General features: G+C 40.2%; 1 protein-coding gene and 1 long non-coding RNA gene across 2 annotated transcripts in view; both read left to right on the top strand.

The window, feature by feature from the left end:
- The window catches only part of LOC119723180 (ankyrin-3-like), a 233,784-nt gene that overhangs the window by 79,807 nt on the left and 127,517 nt on the right, over positions 1-26,460 (top strand). Inside the window, exon 8 of the mRNA XM_038193738.1 lies at positions 19,874-20,032. Coding sequence (XP_038049666.1) covers positions 19,874-20,032 — 159 coding nt within the window. The remainder of the gene's footprint in view (positions 1-19,873; positions 20,033-26,460) is intronic.
- On the top strand, positions 12,821-15,986 carry LOC119722616. Its single transcript, XR_005270459.1, has 3 exons — positions 12,821-15,138; positions 15,260-15,329; positions 15,760-15,986. It is a non-coding gene; the product is annotated as an uncharacterized LOC119722616 (long non-coding RNA).

Genomic DNA, 26,460 nt, shown 5'->3' on the forward strand with positions numbered 1-26,460 from the left:
AATATCCAGGGTCGGCCGCATTTTTAGGGTCGGTCGGGTTACGCCAACATAACACTTTTTTTTTTTAGGCCTTATTTGTGAGATGATGCGATCATACTTTTTAAATGTATTTCTCAAATAATTTATCTACATTTAAGGTTTTTTTTGGTTTAAAAAATAACTGTTTGTTGTTTGAGTCCCAATTTATCATTCATGAGCAATCTTAGGAAATTTTATGAATAGTGGAAATTCTCTCCTGCCCCTTTAAAGGTAGAGTGCATCATTTGTAATTTCTGCATTGTTTTCGTTTGAAGTAACAAAAATGCTTAAATCTAAAGAAGGGTGCTAAACAACTAATTTGATGAAGTGTTAACTCGGTGAATGCTGTATATTCTGAGAAAACAATATTCTAGGAACTTGTTTTCAAATCAAAAGTTTGAGAGTGCAGTTACGCGACATCTCGTGCTCATGTGCGTCCTGTCAACGGTTGCGTGTACTCATTCACGGCTTCGCCGAATAAAAACCAAACTGCCAAAAATGCATCTTCAGATGCATCGTTGGAAATGACCTCCTCTCATTGTTTTCTTCGAAATGACAGCTTGCCAGAAAAAATCATTTCACAGGGAGTTTAGTCCCATTACTATCTTTAAACCAAGTATGTTTTTGAAAAAAAATATTTAGCTTCAATTGATGGACTATACCTTTAAGCGTACCTGAAATTCTGTGTAAAACTTGAAAAGCCAACTTTTTAACACTTAAGGTATTTTGGCAAAGAACAGTAGCTTGTATATGAGTAGAAATATGCTATATATATGCACGGTGAAACATTGATTCTATTCTGCATATTTCACATGACAAAGGTCACATAACAGTTATGGCCCAGCCTGCCATCCAGTGGTAAGTTAGGAAATGTTAGGAATCAGTTAATATAGGAATCATTTGGGGATGTTAGGATTTGGTCAGAATAGATTAGGACTAGTTGAGAATTTGTTAGAACTTATTCAGATTTCAATCATTGTCCAATCATGCATTGAACACCTATGATCATGGACTTGCTGTCATTTATGCAGCAGTGTGTAGTTCCCACAATTATGGAACAAGTGGGTGTTTATGTATCAGTGCAGCGTTCATCAGTTGCTCATTTTCTTTTAAACGTTAACATTTGATTAACTTGAAACTTAAAAGAAAGTAAGGAACATTAACCCTGATCCACAGGTGTGCATATTACTTTGATGTCATAGTGACATCAACAGGTATCAAATTGTATGCAATTTTACAATAAATTTTTACCGTAGTCTCCTAGATTTGAAGACAAGTCGTTAGAAAGTTGTGTTTTGTCTGTCAGACCCCCCCCCCAAAACATTTACTAGCATGGCGCTCACTGTGTATCATGTTTACATTAATTCCTGGCCTCCATATGTGGTAATTGGACATATTGGGGTCGAGGATGCTTGAAATATTCCCCCATGTGCTATACACGCACACTACACGTAACCCTGGGACGTAAACAGTGTGCAGTGTGGACATACATGCCAGTGGTACATGGTGGCACAGGCCAACTAAACCCGGCAAATTATCAACTTGATTTCAAGTCTCACCACGGGTGCCAGTCAAATCGGTCCGTGACCAACTCGGTCCGAGTCAACTCGGTCCGTGACCGACTTGGTCCGTGACCAACTCGGTCCGTAACCGACTCGGCCCGTAACCGACTCGGCCCGTAACCGACTCGGTCCGTAACCGACTCGGCCCGTAACCGACTCGGTCCGTAACCAGCTCGGTCCGTAACCAGCTCGGTCCCTGTGGGAAAATGTGCGCAAAACGACTCTTGTAACAAGGCAATTGAGGCGGTCTCGAGTGTGTTTTTTTCCTCCAGATCTCCGTACGCACTTTATAGTTTCTGTTGCCTTAATTTCTAGGTAGCATGTGGACGGCTCGGGCCTTGGATAGCTTGTGGAACTTAAATTAAAAAAAGAGCTTTGAAATAAAAGTTTCATGAACGACCCATGTGTACGTGTGCTGAGGCCGGTTACGCACTTGTAGGCTGCACTGCCGGGTTGCCAGCCCTTCAGTCACCCGTACGACCCACCGACCTGGCCCTGCGCGCGGCGGGCCGTGGGCATAATGCAGCTGGCCGGGTGCGTTCGGACTTTGTGAAGAAAACGATGCACAGCCGGTGACAGTGCCGCGCCTAGCCGCCCAGCCCCACCGGCCATCGGCGGTGCACGGCCAGTGGCAGTGCCACCCTTGGCCGCTCATCCCACTGGCCATCGGCACGGTGCACGGCCGTTGGCAGTGCCGCGCCTGACCGCACACGGCCCCACCGGCCATCGCCACGATGCACGGCCGCACAGCGCCAGCGGTGCCGTTCCCCAAAAATTAATAAATATATAAGTCTGTAATCGTAAGGTCGAGGATGTCACTGACAGTGAAATAACGGCAAAGCAGCATTTAAATATTTTACATGTAGGCGCGGCCCTGTGGATTTTTGATTGTCCACGCAACTGTACCTCAGCTCAGTGAAGGGGTGGGCCGCCTAAAATACTATCGGGATGGGATCACCTTGTTCCAAATAAATGCGAGTAGGGAGATGGACAGGCACTATTCCAAATCCCATTATCTTTCCCTCCTTAATTACCCCCTCCCCTCCAAATGACCCCCCTCCGAAATAGATCCCCCTCTCCCAAAATAGATCCCCCTTCCCCAAATATATCTCCCCCTCTAGCTCCCCAAATATATCTCTTCTCTCTCCGAGTTGTTATATTATAAGTGGGGGGTACGGCGACAAACCCCATATCTCCCTCTGTCTAGGCACCAGACCAGGCTCTTACTATCTCTTTATTAAAGGGATAGAGAGGTTTTTTATGATTAAAAACTTTATTTAAAAAAATAAATAATTTTTAATAAATGAACCTCGAGCTATCTGATAAAACAGATCAGTGCGATCACCATATAATCATCGAGAATGTTTTTTTAGTTTGTGAAACGTGCGGTGAAATAGTCTCACGCTACTTTGATTTTTCGGCAGAAATTGCGCAAGAAGATCGTATCAATTGGTCAATTTTAAAAAGAAATAAAAGAAAAACTGTGGAGAAACTTATTTTTTCTGTGTGTCCAGAGCAAGACTCAGAAGATGTCCAAGAAACAATCAATAAATATAACAAGCTCGTTAATTACAAAACATTGAGGGGAAACGGATGCGTTAAACGGTCGTTAATAGCGGCGTGTTTTTATTATGTAGTTGGATTAGACAAAGAACGAGTTAGAGATTTATTTAAAATGACTCAAAATCAATTTCATAAGGCACTAAAAAGATACGATGACCACTACAATAAAGGCGGGGCCGAGGGTGACGCCCTAAGAGGTGAAATAGAGGTATAACTCGGCGGATCGCCTTCATAATGTTTATTTACCGAAAATTTGAACTTGTAAGTTTTTCGATAAGAGATTTTTTTTCCTTTGCCAACCGTTCATCTACCCGTTTTTTAACTTCTTTTTCAAAGTCTGTATCTTTTTTAATTTTTTGAAGCTTTGTGCTGGTCTTTGTTCTTATTTTCTGCTTAAGCTCGTTAAACTTTGCGAGCTCTCTCATAATCAATAAGAACTCTTCGTGCGATATATATCCGTCGTTGATGGTATGAGACACGTATTCTTCAATCGTGTTAAGTTTGGAGTCTGCTAATATTTTAATCTGGTCGTGCTTTTTCAGCTTCGCGGATAATCGCTTAGACGCGATTCTAAGCAGAATATCTACACCAAAAGCGCCTATAAACGTTCCTTCTAGCACCAATCCAACGGGGGCTGATATAACACCCAATAGAGCGGGAATACTGACAGCCCCCGCTATAGTCCCCAATCCTTCGACTCCTAGCTCTACGTAATTAATAGTGTCGATCATTCTCTTTATTTTTTTATAAGTGCGCTCTCGGTGGTCTCTCTCTTTCAAGATTAAAGATCGAATCTCTTCAATCTTTTTAAGTCTGTACACTTTTGTTTCTTCGTTACTATTTAATCGGAGTACATCTCCAGAAATATCGGGGTATAATACATTATTACTCATGTTTTAATATAAAAAGATTTTAAAATTAAAAGATCTCCAACTCTATCATTATACTCACACCCTTGTTGTTGATGATCTATCCTTTTTCACCTATGATTGAAAATGTCAGTTTGTCGATTACCATTTTTAAGTTTTTTTAAATCCTCCACTCTATCAGGCTCGGGTTCGTGCGTACCCACGGGTACGATTTTTAAGATATCAGAAGGACGACCATCGAGGAAATTTTCACTCGTACTTAATTGCGGGCAGCGAATAAACAAAAATTTAAACGGATTAACGTTGTAAGACCCTGTATACACCACTTTGGGTACCAGTCTTCCTTTGGGTAAATTGAGTAATCAAGAAACTTCTCTGTTTAAACGCAATTTGAGTTTCACGTCGGTTACCACCAAAGTCACCTTTTTAGATTCTCTAAATATTCGAAAACTTACCCCGGGTATAGAATTTAAAATGAAATCAAACCAATCGACGTCATACCACCCCGGTGGTATGGTGACCGAACCGGCGACTTCGGCTGGTAACGGCACTAAATGACTCGGAGAAATAAAATCTAACTTATCACCCGACACGATAAGACTTCCCCGTATTGTCACACCAGCCTCTCTAATTGTTCTCACCCTAGGTTTGCTTATTATACCTTCGATATATTTTAGCGCTATCTTTTTACCTTCAGAGATTTGATGGTATCTTTCATATAAATTTCTTAATAAAAATATAAGCGTATTGCGTTCTACACTGTTTAGGGAAGCTTCTCGTTTTTTATTGTACACAACTTCATGTGCGTCACTTAGTTGATTTGTTTTTTCCTGGATCGATTCTAAAGCAGAGTCTAGTCTATCTTCTTCGTACGCTTCTATAAGGTCGTTTATAACTCTATTGAAATCATTTTCGTCATTAATTAAAAAGTCGTAGGGGTACTCGGGTACCAATTGCGCGATAAAATCTCTATCCGTTCTTATTACCGCATCTGGGTCGAGTTCACGCCTAATATTTTATTAATCGTTTCTTTGATTCTAGCGATCTGACTTTTGAGCCCTCGTTCGTTGGCTTTTGCAGCTTCTAATCTGGCGGATCTTTCAACGTTCAAGTCACTCAATTTATCGTTTAACTCTCGTCGACCCTCTTCGCTGTGAGATTCGTCGAGTTCTTGTCTCGTGGCTGCAATCTCTCGGTCGAGTCCAGTGAGACGCGCTAAATTAAGTTCTAGGTTACCTCTCAACGTCTGAAGACTTTTATCTAAACCCTGGAGTTCTCTGTAATTCAATCCTTCTGTTTGAGCGCCAGTGTCGCGTTGTAAATCGTCTATAATCTCGGTTACCTCATCGGTGACTCTGGGTAGTTCTGTCATGGGGATACTCTCGGGTTGTATCGATCGCAGTTGTTGACTTTGATCGTCACTGAGTGTCTTACGTTCGTAATGCGTAAAGCCTAATTCCTTTCTAATAAAATCTCTACCGTTTAAACCCATCTTTCTTACATTTAACTCTATAGTCCTCAGAGTCAAGAATCTGTCTGGTTTTCTTTGATCCGTTAACCTTAGTAAGCCTTTACCAGTGTCATAAAATAAAGCGTCTGGTTTGAGAATAAATTTTTCGTATCTCGGAGATATTGGTTTTTTGTATATGTTATTAGTATCGTAAAACTCATCAACGCGCCCATTAGTGACCATGCTTCTTCCTTGATCTAAAACGTCATCTATGTCGGTAGTGAGGATTGGTGGTGCAGAAGTATCAAAGTTGTCGTCCAGATTGGTCTCTGCTACATCATCCTCATCGTCATAATCATCTTCATTGTAACCATCAACGGGATCCAAGTCAAATCCTCCCTCAGCCGTTTATTTAATAAACCTATTTAAATTATGCCGTTTTCATTATACTGCCCGGTAGTATACCCTGGGTCACCAACCAATTTTGCGTGGCCAGAGCTCCACTTATAATACCCGTCAATTTAACTGCATCTTCTACGCTTAGTTTGTCTAAATCCGGCGCTTTCATTTTGAGTAGTTTAGCTCCTACCATGGCGTATCCCATCGAAAGACCCGATATGACGGCTCCGTGATAAATCGTATTTGCTATTCCGTTGGTGTCAAAGTTACTCATCGTTTTTAATATAACAATTTTTAAATTGCTGGTTTATTCCATGTCTAGCGTTTTGGGGACGCTGGGTGTAGTGGGTTGCGTTACTACCGGCACTGGCTGTACTACCGGCGCAGTTGCCTTACTTTTTAGTACCAGCAACCCCACTCCTATTATAGACGCTATAGCACCCCACATCACCCAATAGTTGTAGTCTGGTGAGCTCGTAGCTTCGTCCGATGTTACGTCCATTTTTGCTAGTTTTAATTTCATCTGTCTATTGTGCTCGGCTGAAGCTTTACCCTGCTGTATTCGTTTAGGATTTTTAGTCTTGGTCACTCTCGTTACCGTCGGTGATGGCGTTGTTTTTATCAGTTGGGGTGTCTCTGTCTCTGCTGGTTGAGCTGCAGGCGTTGCTGTCGCTGCTTTCTGATCTTCCATTTATTATATTAGGTTTATTAAATTTCAAATGTTTTGTTGTGATAATCGTAGCAACTAGGGGTGATATTAAAGTTCCGTACTTGTAACAAACGTCGCTCAACATACCATCCATACTCGCGCTTATAATAGGATCAGAACTCAAGTCTTAAGTGAGTTCTTCTTCAGAATCTATAGTGACGTTATATCCTAAAACTTGTACGGGTGTAACAACGGATAACACTCGCGAAAATAGACTTAAAGTGTATTTGCCAACGGTTTGAACAATTTCATTTCCAAATTTAGTTTCGTATAGATGAAATAGCTTTTCGAGTTCTTTACTGTCAAGAGCTTCGATATGTTTAACGGTGTATTCCTTTCCCAAGTACTTTCTAGAGTTTCCGGCTGCTACGACACCGCACAAACGATCTTTATATTCTGCGTTGTGATCTTGTTCGTTCGTTAAAGCAAGTTTTAGGTCCTCCATCTAATTAGAAAGGAGTTTAATTTTGTTGTAGCTTTTGCAACTTTGTTACAAAAGCGAAGGTAAATAAAAAGATAGATTAAGCGATATGATGATAATAGCCAAAAACTGTAAAAACTCGAATATTGCTATCATTTACTAACAGCAAAATGTATTTTGTTGACGTTTGTTGAATAGGTTGCTGATTTTTGTTGATTAGCAAATTGTAATGCTTGTGTAGCTTGTTGAATAGGTTGCTACTCAGCTAGGTCATATTTGCTGACGAGCTAGGTTATATTTGCTGACGAGCTAGGTCATATTTGTTGATGAGCTAGGTTATCTAGCTACTCAAGTAGCTCGTAACTAACTGGAGGTTCGGTGTATACGACCAATTTACTATATTTCACATCTCTCAAACGTCGTTTTATATAATCTTGTTGTTCAATCGGTACGACGTCGTTTTCGTCTAACGCTTGATCAAACGATGTTTTATCCTTGCAGTAAAATAATGCCAACCAAGCCGTGTTTTCTCTATAATCTTTTAAAACGCTGTTGTACTTTTGAGTCAGTAACCAACAGCTGTGATTTATGTGTCTTCCGCTAAACGCCATCTTGCTTAGCGCGCACGTCTTTTTACGATATTTAATCTCTTGATCCGAAGAGCAATCGTCTAAGATAAACAGCGTAGCAACACCTTCGAATATTTTCCTGTAAAAATCGATCGCTTCATTGAGCGTCATCTTGTACAATTCCGGATCGCAGAGATATACCTCGGGATCTGCTTGAATCCACTTTCTTTCGATGTACGTTTTGTTTTTAAATATGGTAGGGCAAATGATGACTATCGCTTCAAATGTATTTTTATAGTCTGACTCTAACAGATCTAAAATCCATTTGGTTTTACCCGAATTTGTTTTGCAGACGATTAAAGCGCAATGCGGTTGTGTCATTTTAACTTAACAGAGATTTAAAATTCCCGTCTTCCAAGTTCAATTGAGCATCCATGACCAAAAAGACGTACATCGTGAGGTCACCTTGGCTTTCGGCTTCTCTGTTAAATTGAATGTTGATGCCTCCTCCGTCTCCGAGTTTCCTACCGGATCCGTGAGCGGAATTGTCGTCGTTACTTCTAAAATCAAGCCACAGACCGTACGTGTTTTTTAGATAGTCTCCGAGGTCAAGACCCGTCAGATTTAAGTCTTTGGATACTCCACGCCCACTTTCGGTATCAATGTCTCCAAAGAACTTGATAATTTCGTTCCAGTGTTGATACTGAAACATGCCTTGACTGTAGAGTTGATTGGGTTTACCTTCTACTGTCACCGATGTTTTGGTTAGTTTTGGATTATAAAATCGCTGCGGATTTTTCTCCGTGGGATCTTTAAACAAAAATAAAATACCCTTGAGACTCCTGATGGGTTGATTGACGCTGACGTTCCAAAGCGTGTCCGATTTGTTGACGGATCTAACTTCTAGCGAGTGGATTTTATCAAACAGATATTGCATTAACCCCTTGTTTTTATTCCTGATGGTGATAGCTATCTGTTGGTCACCACTTCGTATTCGAGAGACAAGTCTGAGATAGAATACATCGCCGCCATATCTGAACTGTTGACTACTTTTTCGTGATCGTTAAACTTTATCTCGTACGTCAGAGGTTGTTTTAAACCGCTGGGGTAAAAAGGGTGATGCGAAGTCAGTATGTCAATGTCTAGGGGAATACAATATCTGTTACCATAGGCATCCGCGATGGCCTGATCTTTACCGTTGTTGGCGCCCGCGTTAGCATCTTGAGCCCCAGTTCTTAGTTTAGACACGTTTTCTTTTTCTATGCCCGAGTACGCCATGTTTCGAGTCGTCGAGCTGTTGATCCAATTGTCTTTAAAGTTGTGATACACGTCGGCGTGACGATAACTCACGATTTCGTGACCTTGAAGTCTGACGCTGATTTCGCTGACTAAATTTCTGGCCATATTGCCAAAAATGGTTCTATTGTTGTCGCCTGCACCGTCGAGTTCTAAAGAGAAAGCTAGTTTACAAGTGTCGGGTACGATCACGTCGTCTACGCCCAATTGAGGAAACTTGACCCTGAGCGTTTGCCCCGCCGATATACTACTGGGATTGTGGGTAATTACCACCTCTTTTCTCTCACCCTTGATAGATCTGGGTATTTTTAATAGCCTGCTGGGATGGAGCTTTTTTCCATACGCATTCATTTTATTTATACGAGTTTTAAATTTAAAGATATCTGTAAGCCAAGAAGCCCACCAAAAGCGTTCCTCCCACGATAAACACCAGGTCTTTTTCTATTTGTTGGTCGCTAGGCTCGTAAAAATCTTCGAGTTTTCTCCGGTCATTTCGTTGCAGTAACGCAACGCTTTGTCAACGTCGTAAAATGTTTGTTAAGAAACATTTTGCTTTCTGATACGTTCGTTGAGAAAATCGAGTCGTTTCGTTCGTTCTCGTTGCCACTGATATCTGGCGGCCGAGGGGGGTTTCTGTCGCTAAATCACGTCTCTTACGCTCTTCGCTGCCATCATCCCTTAGACTTGAAAATAAAAAGTTTGAACCAGAAAAAGCTAAGGCGTTGACGATCGCACCTCCTATCATCATAAAAGCAGCTGACGCCATCTATTTAATGTATAAAGCCTTTTAAATTATTATTATAATAAATGATGGATAAACTTCAAAAACTGTATTATAGCCCGAGCGGTTATTGGAGAGGTGAAAGCGCCGTCGACCATTTACACGATAAAACCAAAATCGATAAAAAGGTAATCAGAGATTGGCTTAAAAAACAAGCGATTTGGCAAATTTATCTACCGGGTCCTGCGTATGTACCCAGGCCTACGAGTACATCGCGAGAGTTTGAAACACCAAACGACTTTCACCAAATGGATGTGCTATACCTACCCTGGGATAAAGTAAAACGCAAGACTTATAAATACGCTTTGACGGTTGTCGACGTTGCGAGTCGATACCACAAAGCAGAACCTTTGGTTTCTAAAACGGCGGATTCCACGCGGGATGCTATCGTCAAGATTTACGCGAGATCGCCTTTGAGTTACCCTAAAACGTTGAGAGTAGACGCCGGTACCGAATTTAAAGGCGCATTTAAACAATGGATGACCTCAAAAAACGTCGAGGTTATCGTAGGCGAACCCAGAAACTACCGATCGCAGGGTATCGTAGAAAGATTTAATCTAACGCTAGCCGAGAGGCTGTTTGGTCATCAGTACGCTCAAGAAATGTTAAATCCCGAGAGTAGAAACACGCAATGGGTCAAGCGATTACCCAGCGTGATCAAAGCTATAAACGACGAAACGACAAGATTAATAGCTAAAGCGCCGTCACAGGCGATTAAACTAGAACAGGTCCTAACCCCGTTAAAACAAAAGAGCAGAATTTACCGCAAGACGCTATGGTTAGATATTTATATTACCCGGGTGAGCAAGAGGGGGGTACTGCGAGAAGAGCCACGGATCCCATTTGGAGCGTGGACATCTTCAACGTGGAAAAAAGAACGAGTCAATTTAAAATGATTAACGGTAAAAAAGTCACGACGGGTCCTACTCTTTATTACCTTCAAAACGGCCCAAAAAGGAGTTTTGTGAGACAAAAGCTTCAAGTCGTACCCGAGGACACGCAATTACCGCCGTAGTGACCAAAAGCCAGCGTGTTTATACCGTCCGGTAAAATGTACCTCTTTGTGTCCAACGGACTCAACGATAGTTTATTTTGAGATACGGTGTAAAGGATGTGATTTTCCGACCTAATGTGAGTCATGGTTTCGTAATGAGATTTCTTGTTTAAGATGCAGTCGTAATAGTGTCGGTGTTTTAATTTCTTAGAGGTGACCGATTTTGTGACTCCCTTGGCTTTTTTCAGGTTGATGTCAGCGGTTAAAATGGAGTACATTCTTTGATTATTTTACCTCCAAACTCGTCTTTAAATTTACCGATCACTTTCTTATTGGTTGGGTCGTACAAAGGATGATCCATCGAATAATTCGAAAGGTCGTATTGTTGTCCGTTTTGCTGCATATCTTTGTATACGTCGTCAGTGTAGACGCTTAAGAGTAAACTGTCCGTGTCAGTATACAGTAATCTGACTCGGTCTCCATACGTCGCTTTCATTCGATTATAATAAAAATCGTACATCAGCGTCTTTGAGAGATCCAAGATACTCACTCCGCAGTAGATCGGTTTGTTTAACACGGTTTTAGTCTTGTACATTTCGACAAATGACAACTCGCATTCTTTAAAGATCGATGTCTGTTTGTAGTTTGGTTTAGACACTATCATTTTGTATCTTTTATGCTCATCCTCTCTGAGTAACTTTGCGTCCATTCTATTTCTAACGTCTTCCATCGTTTTTCCAAAAACGCTATTATTCATGAGTTTAAAAAAATCTTTTTTAAAGTTAAAAGTCGCTTTAGTTCTGAGTTGAGTGTTTTTATCGATGTACGACTTCATCCAAGGCTTCTGTTTAAACCCCAAGACGCGATGTACTTTTTTGAGTTTTAATCCGAGCTCGATATAAAGCTGTAAAGTGATGTAGTGCAAAACGTACTTGCGTTTGGGTTTTAGCGTGCCGGTTAATTTGGGTACTTTGCTACTAGGCTCGGTATCCAATAACTCGTTTTGATAATCAGACATCCATTCTTGTGGTATGATTATGTTTTCTGGCGCTAGCGGGTAATCGTTGTGCCAATCGTGAAGATTGGCTGGGTAATCGAGGTCTACCTCTAAGAAATAGCCCGTATCTGACGTTTTATCAATCGACATGATATACTCGGTATTAAATTCCTTAGGCTTTAACCACTTAAAATCTTTGTACGGCAAGTACTGGCTCATAGCCCAACCGTATAGGTTATTAGCGTCTAGATAGGTCACGTAACTCGTTGGTTTATCCGGATCGTGGTCGGGCAGATATTTATTGTTTGCTTTGTGATATCTCGCGCTACCAACGCTCGACATGCCTCCTCGTTTTGCTCTTTCAAAAAATAAATGTTTGTCTACGTCTTGCAATAGTTCGAGTTCTATTTGAGAGTGTTTTAACAGCGCATCCCACGATAACCCGGGTGCGGTAAAATAATTAGCCGGATCTAACTTATAATTCTTTTTACACACGCCTCTAAAATTCTCAAACACGCCGGCTAGTAATAACGTGTCGGTAGTCACGTACAAGTCGTGATATTCGCCCAAGTTTTTTTACCTTAAACTCTTTCCACACTCGTCGAGCTCTGTCATAGTCTTCTCGCGATATCCCTTCGTCTTTTAGACTGCTGTAAAACTTTTCGATTGGTGGTAGACTGGTCTCTTCAAATTTATCAAACGAGTCCATATATTCGTAAGGGTAAACTCCTTTTTGTAGTAAAAGGTCTAAACTCTCTGGCGAATTTTTAAAATGTTTTCTCAGTAAAGTAAACGACTCTTTTGGACAAGCTTTGACTAAGTTGTCAAATAAAGTCTATAAATCGTAGATTTCCGATTGAAAACGAAATGTACTTTTCTGAATTTCTAGGGATACAATTTAGTTTACCTTTGCAAACAGATATGCCTTGCATGATCAAATGCGCGTCGTAATTTTGTAAATTGTGTAATATGACCGGTATAGTAGTACAACCAGGTTTAACACGTAGCTTGGTGTTACAGTAGGCTTGCGCGGCACCTCTATATCTACCCGTGACATGGCAGTGATCTCTCACCTTTCTAAATTTGTTGATCTTCTTTTTGCATTCGAGACATTTAGACTTGATAAATCCATTTTTTGTTTTCGTATTGATGTTCTTTTATTTGTTTTTCTGTTTTTGGTTTTTTGGGTTTCTGGCACTGACAGTTGCTCGAGTAATTGGGATAAATTGGTTTTTCGCAAATCCAACACGTGTTTGTTTTATCATGATGTTTTTTATCTCGCTCAGTAAATTCCATGGGTATGGGATCAGCAAATATGCAATTAATATCACGTTGTAATTGTAACATCTGCTCTACAAACTTAGTTGTGGCGTCTTTGCCCCTGTAAGTTTCTCCATACATATTGTCACCATCACATCTAACGACTACCAACGAATAACCGCTTGCTTTGTGAATGTTTGTCTTTTGCGTGTTTTCCTTTTTATCGTGCTGATTTTTTTCTAGTACCGATTCAAAGTCGGCGTAAATGACAAATGGTGCGTCCTGTGCAAATCTGTGGTTTTCTCGGGAAAAACGATTTTAGACGGAGGTTTGTCTATTCCCTCACAATCTTGTTTGTGTCTGTCTAGTTTTTCTTGCGTTCCGCAGTGTGACAAACATCTTCGACAGAAATATTTCTTGTGTCGATCTGCCGTTACGGTATAAAATAATCTTGAAAATAGTTTTATCCAACAGTAGTGACTCTTATCACCGTTGGAAAACAACAACAGATCGATAGCCTCAACGGTAGGATCTGTGTTTTTAGATAATGCCAATACATGTATGTTATCTTGTTCAGTATAACCAAAAACGTTTATTGATAGATTATTTTGTCTTTCTACCCTATACATTTGATCCACTGGTGTGGGAAAGTCTATATTTTCGAATTTCAATCCATTGTTCGTGTTGTATATCGTAGTTCTCTCTTCATGGACCTGATATTTTGGGTTGTTTTCGATTCGCTTTTTTACTTTGTCCGAATATTTACCAAGAGCGGCTCTCAAACACCATCTCAAACATTCGTTGTCTTTGTTTTGTACGTTGATAATCGCCTTTTTATTTTTGAGATAGTCGGGTAGCTCTACGTAAGAACTACCTTCTGCTTGAGCATAACGGTTTACGTTAATGTAAAACGCGAGTATTTTATCGACTACCCAACCTGATCCTCGATTTGTATGACTCGCGTGTTTTTCTTTTACTTGATCGATCGCTTCTTTAAGAATTTGCTTTACCCGACTCTCCCTCAAAATAACCACATTGTTACTGATAAAGGTAAATTCAGCAGTCACCCGTTCTCCATCAGGTACATTTTTAACGTATCTCACTGTAATCGCAATCTGAACCTTTATGTTAGTGAGTTCTCTCAGTTCTGATACGACTTTGCTTTCGATCTGTCGCTCGTGAGTGCGACAAAACAGTTCAACGTCATTATTAAACTGTCTCGGAATCAGTTCCCAGTTTCGAAAGTTATTTCTAAACCTTCTCGTACCTCTGAAGTCAGCCTCTTGAAAATGTTCGGGAGATTTAAATCTCTTGATCGCTGAGAATAAATCTTTTTTCAAAAATCGACCATTATAACCTGTCGGTACGTATTCTAGATTTTGTTCGTCTACAATCTGTTTGAGCTCATGTAGTGTCTTTTTCCTCAAGTTTTTAAATTTACTCTCTTCAACCCTTATGGCTTGAATATAGTCTTGACGAGTATAATTTTCTCGTTCATCGATCGCTATATTATTTTGATCAACGTAACTCTTCAATGCAGCTTTAACCCACCGCGAATAGCCTTTAGGTGATGGCTTTGAGTTGGTCTCCATTTAATATATAGAGATATTATCTCTTCAAATATGGACTAGATAATATTTTTTTGATTTAATTTTTTTTAATAAAACCAAAATGTTTATCCACTGACTTCAGAATTAGACTCGGGAATAAAGAGGGCCAACTTTGAATTACAAGTACATGGGAAGTGAGTTGACACTATTCGAGAGTGCATGAGAATGCATATGAATAGATTTTGAGCGGCCTTGACCGGTCAAATCTATCATGCTTGAAATGGGAATTTTCCAGTACAAGTACACACAATTGTGTATTGTGTAATATTCTCAAAATTCCGAAAACAACAACCAAAAATAACCTACGTCATTGTAACTATGAAACACCGTGATAATCATGACAAATCAAACAGTTTACTAGAACTGGGGTTTTACACAACACACAATTGTGCAATGTGTTATAGTCTCGAATTGGAATTTTCTAGAGATTTCCAAAATTGCAACCACATATGAAACACCGTGATAATCATGACAAATCATTTTTTTGGTTATATAAGTAGACAAATGAACAGCCCTGCCATTCAACAGACATTCTACCCAGCAGATAGACGTTCATCAGCCTAGCAGCATCAACAACTGCAGTAAAAATACAGAGCAGTAATATCTACACTTGTTTTAATCAAGCAACCCCACTGAAAAGGTAAACTATAAGCTATGTTTTTTACTAGAATTTTTAATAAAAGTATGTGAGGGAGCTGTACAGTACGTAACAAAGTTTTAAAGTTAACTTTTAACTGTTTAAATTATTGTTATTTCTTCAGATCCTAAAAGAGGAATTGAGACACTACGTGAAATCCAGCAATCCAAACAAGTTGTCTGCACCATCGAAAGGTAAACATAAATATTCACCCTTGACTAGTGTGGTATATTCCCCATAAATTGTATGAAAAGTACTCACAATAATCGGAAGAAAACGACACAATTTTGCAATAGCGTACAAGACTCACGTTCCACACAACAACCTTTTACAATTTCAACCCTGGAGGGCGCTATCACACAAATGCATGTCAACTAGATTTTTGAGGAAGGATATGAGCAGTTGCAAAGCACATAACAATTGTTTGTAAATAACTTTCAACTTTTTTAGTATTTGTATTTTTTTCCGATGCAACAGCAATCATGACTACTATTTGTAACAAAAGGTTGTCTGAATACTACATCAAAATTACCATTTCATAAAAAGGATGAAAATATATATATGCCACTATATTTATTATTTTTTCGTTCTCTGTTTTTTTTTTTTTTCGTTCTCTCTTTTTAGAAACACTATGGAGATTCCAAGGCAGACCATTGGTATAACTCACGTTGAGGAGGGTCTAAACGAGGCAAACGGAATCATTTCCTCGTTCAGCGACTGGTGTGTTGTGGGATTCGTTCAATGCTTACAGGTAGTAGCACAGGCAAAGAACTGATATCGACTCCACAGTTTAATGATCACGTTGAAGCCCTTCAGCGCCGTTTTCGTAATCCACCACCACTCCCCATTTTAGAAGTACACATTGATGAACCTAAAGATGAGCAGCCTCCAGTACCAAAAAAAAACCCTGTAAATCACCAAGAAATCTATGAAAAAATAAAAACCCGTTATGAGCCATGGCGGCAGCCAGTAAATGAGGATATTCCAGCTGTACCTGTAAATCAACGCCATAGTTTAAGTTATTTAGAAACATGCATCAAAGACTGTAATAAAATATACAAAAATGGGGAAAACAGGGCTTTGTTAAACGCAGCAAGGTTTGGGGAATGGTTAGAAGTGTCGTTTCAAACATTTCGAGAAGATAAGAAAAGGGGGAGGGTACTTTCGCCAAATTTCGATTTATGGTTAAAAAACAATTGCGGCATTGGGAAGAAGTGGGCAAAAGTATTGAGAGAATTTGACGATCTAACAAAGGATTATCCCCAATTAATTTACTGCCGCCTACCCTTAACTTTTTTCCGAAAAAACAAAAAGCATATAGTGAATTTTTTTAGCATACACGACAAGGAAGGTAGAAAATGGGGACACCGATTAGATTGCAAATGCAAACACTTAGGCCCCTTGTAAATAAGATTTTTAACCATTAGCACAATGTCTGGATGTCAGTGGTCTCGAAAAGAGCATTTTGTATGAAAAACTAAAATGTGCTAGACAATTATTTAAACAGAACTCTGACATCATGCTTATGAATAAAATTTGTTTGACAAAGAAAAGGGAACTGGCAGTTCCCTTTAGTTCAATAGAACTCTGATGACATCATGCTTATGAATAAAATTTGTTTGACAAAGAAAAGGGAACTGGCAGTTCCCTTTAGTTCAATAGAACTCAGATGACATCATGCTTATGAATAAAATTTGTTTGACAAAGAAAAGGGAACTGGCATTAGTTCAATAGAACTCTGACATCGTTTTTTGATCTATATTTATCATATTATATGTTGTTAAAGTAATATGTTTTAATGGTAAAGTCAGCCGTTTTTAATAAAGTGAATAACTCAGACATGTAAACCTAAGAAAACGTTGTTTGTCTATTTTTTTATAAGTATTGATAGAGGGCGCCACCAGTTGCTGTGAGTCTGTGTAAAGATCTCCAAGACGGCGAAAGATATTTGATAGTAAGAGCCTGGTCTGGTGCCTAGACAGAGGGAGATATGGGGTTTGTCGCCGTACCCCCCACTTATAATATAACAACTCGGAGAGAGAAGAGATATATTTGGGGAGCTAGAGGGGGAGATATATTTGGGGAAGGGGGATCTATTTTGGGAGAGGGGGATCTATTTCGGAGGGGGGTCATTTGGAGGGGAGGGGGGTCATTTGGAGGGGAGGGGGGTAATTAAGGAGGGAAAGATAATGGGATTTGGAATAGTGCCTGTCCATCTCCCTACTATGCGATCTTTTTGAGTACATTTTCCCATAGGGACCGAGCTGGTTACGGACCGAGTCGGTCACGGACCGAGTCGGTCACGGACCGAGTCGGTCACGGACCGAGTTGACTCGGATCGAGTTGGTCACGGACCGAGTTGACCTGAAAGCCTAACCACAGTCATTGATTTGAACCAAATAAGCGATTGCGTCATGTTTTGTAATCTGGTAGACCGTGAGAAACAATTTGGATGGGAGAGCAAATTCACTGCACATTTACGTGACAGTAAATTTTATTTAATTCAAGCGCAATCAAGAATTTGACCAAAGTATGTACAGTAATGATGTGCATAAACCCGAACGAAACCGACTCGACCGGAAATCGACTTCGGTTCGGGTCGGGTTGGTTTGTCCATATTTTCAGTCGGGTTGGATCGATTTGGTTTTGCTTTTTCACTTTCGGGTCAGGTCGGGTCGGTTTAGCCATCTTTTGAAAAAAACGAAATAAACCGAAATAAACCGAAATAGTTGAGAAATTTTAAGGTGATGCAACACTATTGACAGTCACTGTGACCGCAGCCCTAGTGTGGTGTGGCCACCGAGTGCACTATCAAGTTCCCACTGTATTCATTTCTCCAGTCGGATGGGACTGACAGTGAAATAGATACATTGTAACAGTTTTCATGATACCGCGTGATGATACCATGCGTTTGTTCAATAAGCGGAGTAATACTCTCGATCAACCCACTGAGTATGACAGAGAGAGACATTACAATAAGTATGCACGGGCGAGGTGAAAAACTTTAATGAGCTCTGATATCATAATTTCATTTACATACAGCCAATTACAGCGCGATCTGGTTTGGGAAGTAATGAATACACATTTAGCGAATAGCGGTGACCTGATTTAGCCCCGGGCATACGCAGTAAACAAATGACCATTAGCCAATCAGCATGCAGTACCGCGCGTGAAGAACCAGCTGCACACGTGCGGCGAGTTGCACGCACACGCACCCGGCGCACACACAGGCCAAAATTGGGTTATACAGTCGATCAACTTCAGATTGATTAATGGTATAGGAATATTGAAAAGTACGTACATAACATTTTTGTGAATTTCATTCAAATTTGGTTTGAATATTCACCAGAGTTGACAGCAACTAGCTGTGCAGTTACTTTATGAATAAACTTCGTGACTGACAGGCAAATCGTAACCGTTTTCATGAAGAGACGAATTAAGTATTTCACTGTTTGAACAAACATTCGAGATAATCGCGTTTAAAGTTGGTCCTTTTTTTCATTTGACAATTTGAAACTTAAAGATGCATAAAATATGCAAGATTTAGGTATCAGAGGAAAGAAGAGCTTCTAATCTTCCTAAATGTAGCAAACTTTAAGAAAAATAGGTGATTAGTTTTGCAGAATTAATCAATTAAAAGAAGTGGCTGTTCGCGAAAACAAAAAAAAGACCAATTAGCAAATTCGCCCCTTCGTGAAAACATTTTGTGTTACAGTACGCGCAGATTCTGCCCCACTGCGCATGCACCTTGAAATTCGCCCCTTCATGAAAACATTTTATTGCACGCTCATGGAATTTGCCCCTTCGTGATATACGCGCCATTGTATTACAATGTATTTATTTACTGAAAATTTATTAATACCATAGAGTGTGGAAATTCGCCCCTTCGTGAAAATGCAAAACAGCGCTTTTGGCAAATTCGCCCATTCGTTAATTAGGTTAATTAAGATTTTAATTAATTTTTTGAAAGTATAGCCTCACCAGGTTGTAGATATTGATATATTTATTCATTTTCACCAAAAAAACACATTTCGAAAAACAGACGATTTTCATGAAATTCACCCCTTCGTGAAAACGGTGATGAAATAGACCACCCTGTATGCCATCTGGCCAAGCGACTCGGCCAGCTAAAACGCATGTATTGTTAATGGATGTCTGATAGTCAGTGTGCCCGAAGTGCAATTGCTGTCGTTTTGAATTCGATAAGTACGTACATAAAATTTTTCCACAAGCAGAAATATTTGGTTGCTACAGCAAGCAGACAAACTAAATTTACATGGGATACAGTTACTATGTTCAGTACCCGTTTCTTTTAGGAGTTGTGGTTTCAGTAAGTCGAGGGTGTATGCATTAGCCTATACCCATCTGTGTGTGAAAACAGCGCGTATTTCAACGCTGATCGTTTGTATGAAGGATGGCCATTTACTTGTAATGACGATGGTTTTGCAAAAGGGCAGGCACCAAAAAAGTGATCACTTTGTCCAAGCAAGGTATTCGGGGTTTTTTTTTCCAGTTTTTTTTCGGGTCGGGTCGGTTTGGGTCGGTTTTACCTTATTTTTGTCGGGTCGGTTTGAGGGAGTTAAGATCAGTTTCGATTCGGATTCGGTTTATGTCTCTAATGTTTCGGGTTGGTTTGGCCTGGTCAACCCGACCCGATGCACATCATTAATGTACAGGAGTATATCATTGGTTTTAGAAGTTTCATTTAATTTAATTTCATTTCATTCTTATTTCATAGGGGAACCTGACTCCAAAAGTTATCTTCCCATCTGACATATACACTGTTGACAGCGAGGGTTTGACATTGGTTATGATTGCTGCAAAGGCCAACCGTTGTGATAACCTTATGGTTTTACTGCACAATCAAAAATGCCCAATCGATGCTCAAGATCCAAAGGTAGGTCAGCTTTACTAGCTGGTGTTTTCCCGTCAGTTGGTGCATTTTGCCCTGAAAAGACCCCATGTGTAGAGGGACTGATCAATATGATCAAATACTACAATTTTTTGGCGTCATTTTTTTTTTTTTATGAAGCTTAAAGGTAAATTAAGAACATCAGCAATTGAAAAGGAAAAACAATTAGAAATAAGTAAATCAAAGAACCTAACATGTATTGTCTTGTTACTGCTTTTGGCATTCAGCAACAATTCGTGATTGTGTTCTATGCAACCATTTATGCCTTTAAAGCTAAAGTCCATCATTTGCAGCTATCCAACAAGTAACTGACATAATTATTGTTGAAAAACATACTCGGTTGAAAGATGCCCAGTAGTTAGGAGACTAAACTCCCTGTGAAATTATTATTTCTGGCATGCTGTCATATTGAAGAAATCAATGAAAGAAGGCCTTTCCAATGCACCATTGGAAATATCGGTTTCCATGTTGTTTGTATTCGTTGAAGCACGGAAGCATTGACACGACGCGTGTGCAGTTGCTTTAATTCGTCTGTTCAGTGCGCGACATCGCGTAGCTGCAATAGGCTCAGTGAGAACGTGTCTTGGACGCTGAATTCAGGCCCTATTTAAAACATGATTCAGTTACTTTTGATATGAAATCAAGATCCTAGAATGTTGTTTTTCTCAAAATATACAGCTGAAGCTGAGCTGAAAAATTCATCAGGTTAGTTGTTCAGCACCCTTCTTTAGATTTTGAGCACATTTGTTGCTTCAAACGAACAAAATGCACAAATTACAAGTGATGGACTGTACCTTTAATAAAGGCTTTTTGCATCGAAAGTTCAATGATATTATTATCCAAAGCAAATTAAACTGTTCTGTCAGATAAAATCTGATGATGCAGTTTTACCTAAACTGGAAGTTAAGGCAATCATTCTAAAGCATTTCAGATCTGCAGGAGAGTCTGCTTTGTGGATTGATAACAACTTCGTGCAAAGGGTAGCCATGAACCTATGGGTACTAGGCAGACTTCAGAGAACGCCATACGTGATACGTCACACGGTAAACTTTCCAAACAAAACTTTCCCGAATATGCAGCACAGAAAACTTGTCCAAAATGACAGATTTTGATTTAAGTGTGAGCCTACAGTCGGTCCACATGTTCTATGAACCTGCATTCATAACATGATAAGCTCAAAATGAGGTATTTCGGTGAATAAAATGTGCAAAATAAGTGAGATCTGTGGAGAAAGTGACAACTACTTCTGTACGAAGTCAATTCAAGCAAGAGAGAGACAGATTATCGCGTAGGCCATAACAAAGTACATCGCGTAAGTTTAAAGCACTGGGCCTGCATTCGACATAATACAACAATTTACAGATATTGTTTCGTAATTATTATGACAGGGATATTCAAATATAATCACCATGATTATAAACAAAAAGTAATTATGTTTAATGATTTTTATGGAGATAAATCAATTACATAATGGGCCTGTTTTACTTAAGTGTATGCATGGCATGGTCGCAGTGATGTGGTTGCAGTAAATGGTAAACAAATGGACTTGTCTCAAGGCGGAATTTAAGCCTTATTTCGAGTCGGATCGCCACAGTAATGAAACTTCAGTGGGTGTTCGCAACTGTTGTGATGGTTGACCTCAGTGCACACTGCAACAAAGGTATTTCTTGATAACTGCCATCACACAGGACAGAGGAATGGTCAAGCGTGTCGTAGATGACACGTTGAGGGGGCAGAAGTCTGTATCCAAAGGAAAGCTGGTCATGTTGGAGATAAACTGTAATTTGATTTTCCACAGTAAATGGTGATAAAAAAACCCAAATGTTGGATTTGTCTCTAATTGCCTTTGATCCAGTTAAAAACACCGCATTTGTATGCACAAGTTGTCGGCATGTGTCAGCATGGTCTAGCAGGGGTCTGAACTTCCCTGCGATGATGTCCTAGTACTTCTTTGCTATTGTAACATCTTTCAGTTTTGATACATCATACGTCTTCATTGTGTTTAGTTTTGGCTTTGTTTTGAAGCGTAGCTTGAGGTTGCAGATAACCAGTTGGTGGTCTGAACCACATCAGCGCTTGCAGTCTATTGTTCTAATGTTACAACCTCATTAGGCAATTTTATAGCTATCATTTCTCAGCAGTATGATAAGCTTTGATACTGATTATGCGCATATTGCATCATACAGGCATGCAACTTAAAAAAGAAAAAGAGGAGTCTACTTAATTCACTTACCCAAATAGCTACTACATATGCATATTTATTCAGTCAACAGGCTCAAACGCTAAAAGCCGAGTCGGCTTTCTTGAGTTATTGTTGTTGTTGCTTCTGTTTTACAGTTATTTAATAATAATAAAATTTGTTTAGAAAAAAAAATTGATTTCAAAATTACATATATTACTTAACCAAAAAAAAAAGGCAGTGCATTTTTTTATGACTCCATGGACGGGACCCAAGCTAGCTGGCTTTGGGCATAATTCGCCTGGAGATAGGTATGTCTCCCGATTTGTTTATCGAATCCTGTTCCGGAAGTCATCTTTGTTCCGTAAAGGCCTTAGGGGAGACAGTGCATTGTATACCCAAGTGCGGTTATTCTCAAAAAGGTCTGCTAGTCGCCCCACACATGGGTCCCCTGTTCCGGAAGTCAGACTTTCAGCTGTTCAGGAAACGTTTTTTTATTTATCATTATTATTATTTATTCGACCAGGACAAATCTTACAAACAAATATGACAAATAAAAAACGAGTACATGAACATTAAGGAAAAAAAAAAAAAGAACCAATAAAGAAGTAAACAAACAAACTATCAAACAAATCAATAAGTAAATAAGTAGACAATAAAATGAAAAAAAACATAAAATAACATAACATATTAAATAACCAAAAAAAAACAGTAGTAGAGAGCAACTAGGGGCCAACTCTGACTGGCTGAATAAATGAATGAATGAACGAATGAGGGTGGTGTATGCAGGAGGGGAGCTAGACCATGAAAGGGGAAAGTATTAACAAAGGACAAAACTAATGACAAAACATACGGAACAGGGACAACAAAAGTAAACTGAATTACTGTTGCTCGGAAGCATGCTGCCCCACGTATGATGAACGTTGAAAAGAGGATTAAATCAAACACAAAGGACAGGGACTGGGAGCAAAACAGGGCCTATATAATCACGACCTGCATACACCAAAAGTGAACGTCTAGGAAGCAACAGTGTTTAAACAGTCATCTTTTAGTTGACGGAGAAATGTTGGCAGAGGACATATCACAGCAGCATCCTGAGTTTCGGGTGGAACAGTGTCCCACAATCTGGGGAATCGATGGGAAGCCAAGTGAAACAAGGACTCAGTACGAGCACAGAGATGACAAAATGTGAGCGAGTCAGGATGACGAGGATTTATAGGAATATTCACAAGGATTGATTCGCAGTGAGCAGTGCCATGTAAAACCTTGAAAACAAAGGCACTGACGTGGTAGTTGCGCCTATTTGTTAGAGGATGCCAGTTTAGATGCTGTAATCTGTTTAGAGGAATACAGCGGTTTTGACGATTCCCTGTTCCCCGTTCGTTTCCCTAGCTCGCAGTGAGCTAGGGCCTAGCGAGACACGTACAGCGGGAGTATATCGCTGTGTTGTTGACTCAGGTCGCTCACTGGGACTCAAGTCGGACCTGAGTCACTATTTTTTGACTCGAGACTTGCCTTGACTTGGGAAAAATTACTTGAGACTTGACTTGAATTAAAAAAAATATGACTTGTGACTTGACTTGACTCCAGTAAATTTGACTTGCTGACATTAACAGGTTTCTCAAAGTTAAAAAAAAACACACAAATCTCTGGGTGTCCGTGCGCACTGGCATAATCGGTTGAAAGGATGCAGATAATACATAACGAATTGGCAACCAGCACACGATAGCTGGGAATCCTGAGCCTGCCACACGTCATGTACATGACTATCTATAAGCGTGTGATATGGACAAGGAATCATACTCATTCTCATGCGAGGTGAAGTTTGTGCCATGCGTAGTCTGAGTACCATCCGTTGTTATAGAGCGGTTATTCCATTGAGATCATAGACTACACGTACACACTGAGTGGTTTACCGGTAAGTGTGCTAAATGCAACTAGGGTATAAACGACTGGAAAACGGCTGCTACCCCCAATCTGTCATAAAGCAACAAGAATTGACATCATGTTTCAAACAAAAACATTCGGAAGGACATTTTTTCAGATGTCTTTCAAACATTCAACATTCATGAAATTGCATTTTTAGACTTTTTATATGCAAATAAGGTGTTTGAGAGAGGATGTTTGAAAAGTATGATTTTTTTAATCTCCTTACATTGCCTACTCTTGCTCCATCATCAAACACATAAACTGGTGCCTGTAAGTAGTATGTGCATCTAATATCTATATTTTTTTAAATGACTCGAGACTTGACTTGGAAAAAAATTGACTTGAGACTTGACTTGACTTGCTAACATTTGACCTGGGACTTGACTTGGAAAAGAATGACTTGGTTACAACTCTGGTATATCAACAGAGGTCGTTCCCTTCCCCGCTAACTGTCTCAGCTAGCTCAGGGACATAGTAAGCTAGAAGAGGACGTTTCGTTGGGTATGTCAACAGAGGTCGTTCCCTGCCCCTCGGCTGTCCTAGGCTATCTTGGTAGTGTGGTGATAAACGAGATAGCGGTGAGACCCTTGTGGGTATATTGGCCACTGGCCATTCCCTTCCCTTGGCCAGCATGCCTAGCGTGTAAAGAGGAAATTCGTGGGGTATATCGACCAGTGGTCATTCCCTTTCCTTCGGCCGTTCTCAACTATCTCGGTGGTGCAATAGTACAAGTTACGAGATAGTAGTGAGTCCCACGCAGGGAAATTCGCCGTAGTCTGTAACGGTCACCACGTGTTCCACGATTTGACCATCATCAGACGTACGTCCTACGGTATGGAACACCGTGATGGCACCGTGGATAAAACTCCCTGCACAACGGCGGTTCCACAGACGACCAGCCGTAAGGGTCCCACAGTAAAAAAGGCCACATCAAAGGCCGCATCAAAGGCCACCGAAGGTCCAAAGGGTAAGACCCAAAAAGGGACCACTAGTCGCTTGGATGGAGCAGGTGACAACGTGAGAACAAGTTCACCAGTGAAAGACAAACCATTTGTTCCTCAATCCAAGTCTAGGAAAGCAAATACCAGTCGTGCCCGTTCTTCTGGAGAAAATTGATCCTGACAATCAATGCAGAAGGATTGAGAAGCAAATTTGCTGCTCTTCAACTTCTAATTGATGAACACAAGGCTGACATCTTTTGCGTGACAGAAGCTAAAATTGACAATAATATAACTTCCCAAGAACTATTTCCTGCCAACTTCACTGTTTACAGGAAGGACCGTGTACGTGGTGGAGGAGGAGTTATTACAGCAGTCAGATCCAACTTGATAAGCACAGCTTGTCCAGAACTGGATGCAGATTGTGAAATCCTTTGGATTTGTGTACATCTCCGCAATACCAAACCAAACCTCTCTTCGTCGGTAATTTCTACAGATCACCCAGCAAACCAGTTGAGTATTGGAGTAGATTTGACGAATCAATCAGCAAAATTCAGCAGAAGAAATCTTCTCCATTTGTAGTGCTTACTGGCAACTTCAACTGTCCTGATATTCACTGTCCTGATATTCAGATGGTGAAATACCAATTCCAGGCGACCACCATGGGACACATCTGCTCTCAATTTGTGAGGAATTCCATCTTGCCCAGATGACGGATGAACCTATCAGAAGAACTAGCACAACTGCAAATATCCTGGATCTTGTTTTGATCACCGAGCCAGTGAAGATTAGGTGAAGGCGAGGTGAAGTGAGGTGAAGCCAGGTCTAGGTGACCATGATGTTGTCATCACTACTGTGGAATCCAAACCAAAGCTCCTCAAAAAGCCTAGATGCAAGGTATTCTTGACCAACAAGGGCGACTATCACCAGATGAGGAATGATGCACTTCATCTCCAGAAGGATTATTTCTCCAATGACCCCAGTGACCGTCTGCTGCAGGACAACTACAGCATAATCAAGAAGGCCATGATCCACTCAAGGGACAACAACATTCCAGGTAAACATCTTGTCCATCAAATAGTCTGCCGTGGGTAACTAGATCTATCAGAAAGCAGATTAGGAAGCGTAACAAACTTCACAAATAGGCAAAAAGATCTCAACTTCCTGAATACTGGGAGAAGATTCGGGAGATGCGTAAGAATATCAAGCTAAACATCAAGAAAGCTGAGGCCGAGTATGTCAAAGCTAGCATTGATGATCTTGAGACCAATCCTAGAGCATTTTGGAAGTATGTTAGGAGTAAGCGTGTTGACAACTCGACCATTCCAACTCTGAGGAAAGAAACCAAGCTGATGATTACAGACCAG

Source organism: Patiria miniata, unplaced genomic scaffold, assembly GCF_015706575.1.
Source record: "Patiria miniata isolate m_02_andy unplaced genomic scaffold, ASM1570657v1 HiC_scaffold_16, whole genome shotgun sequence".
NCBI classification, from domain to species: domain Eukaryota; kingdom Metazoa; phylum Echinodermata; class Asteroidea; order Valvatida; family Asterinidae; genus Patiria; species Patiria miniata.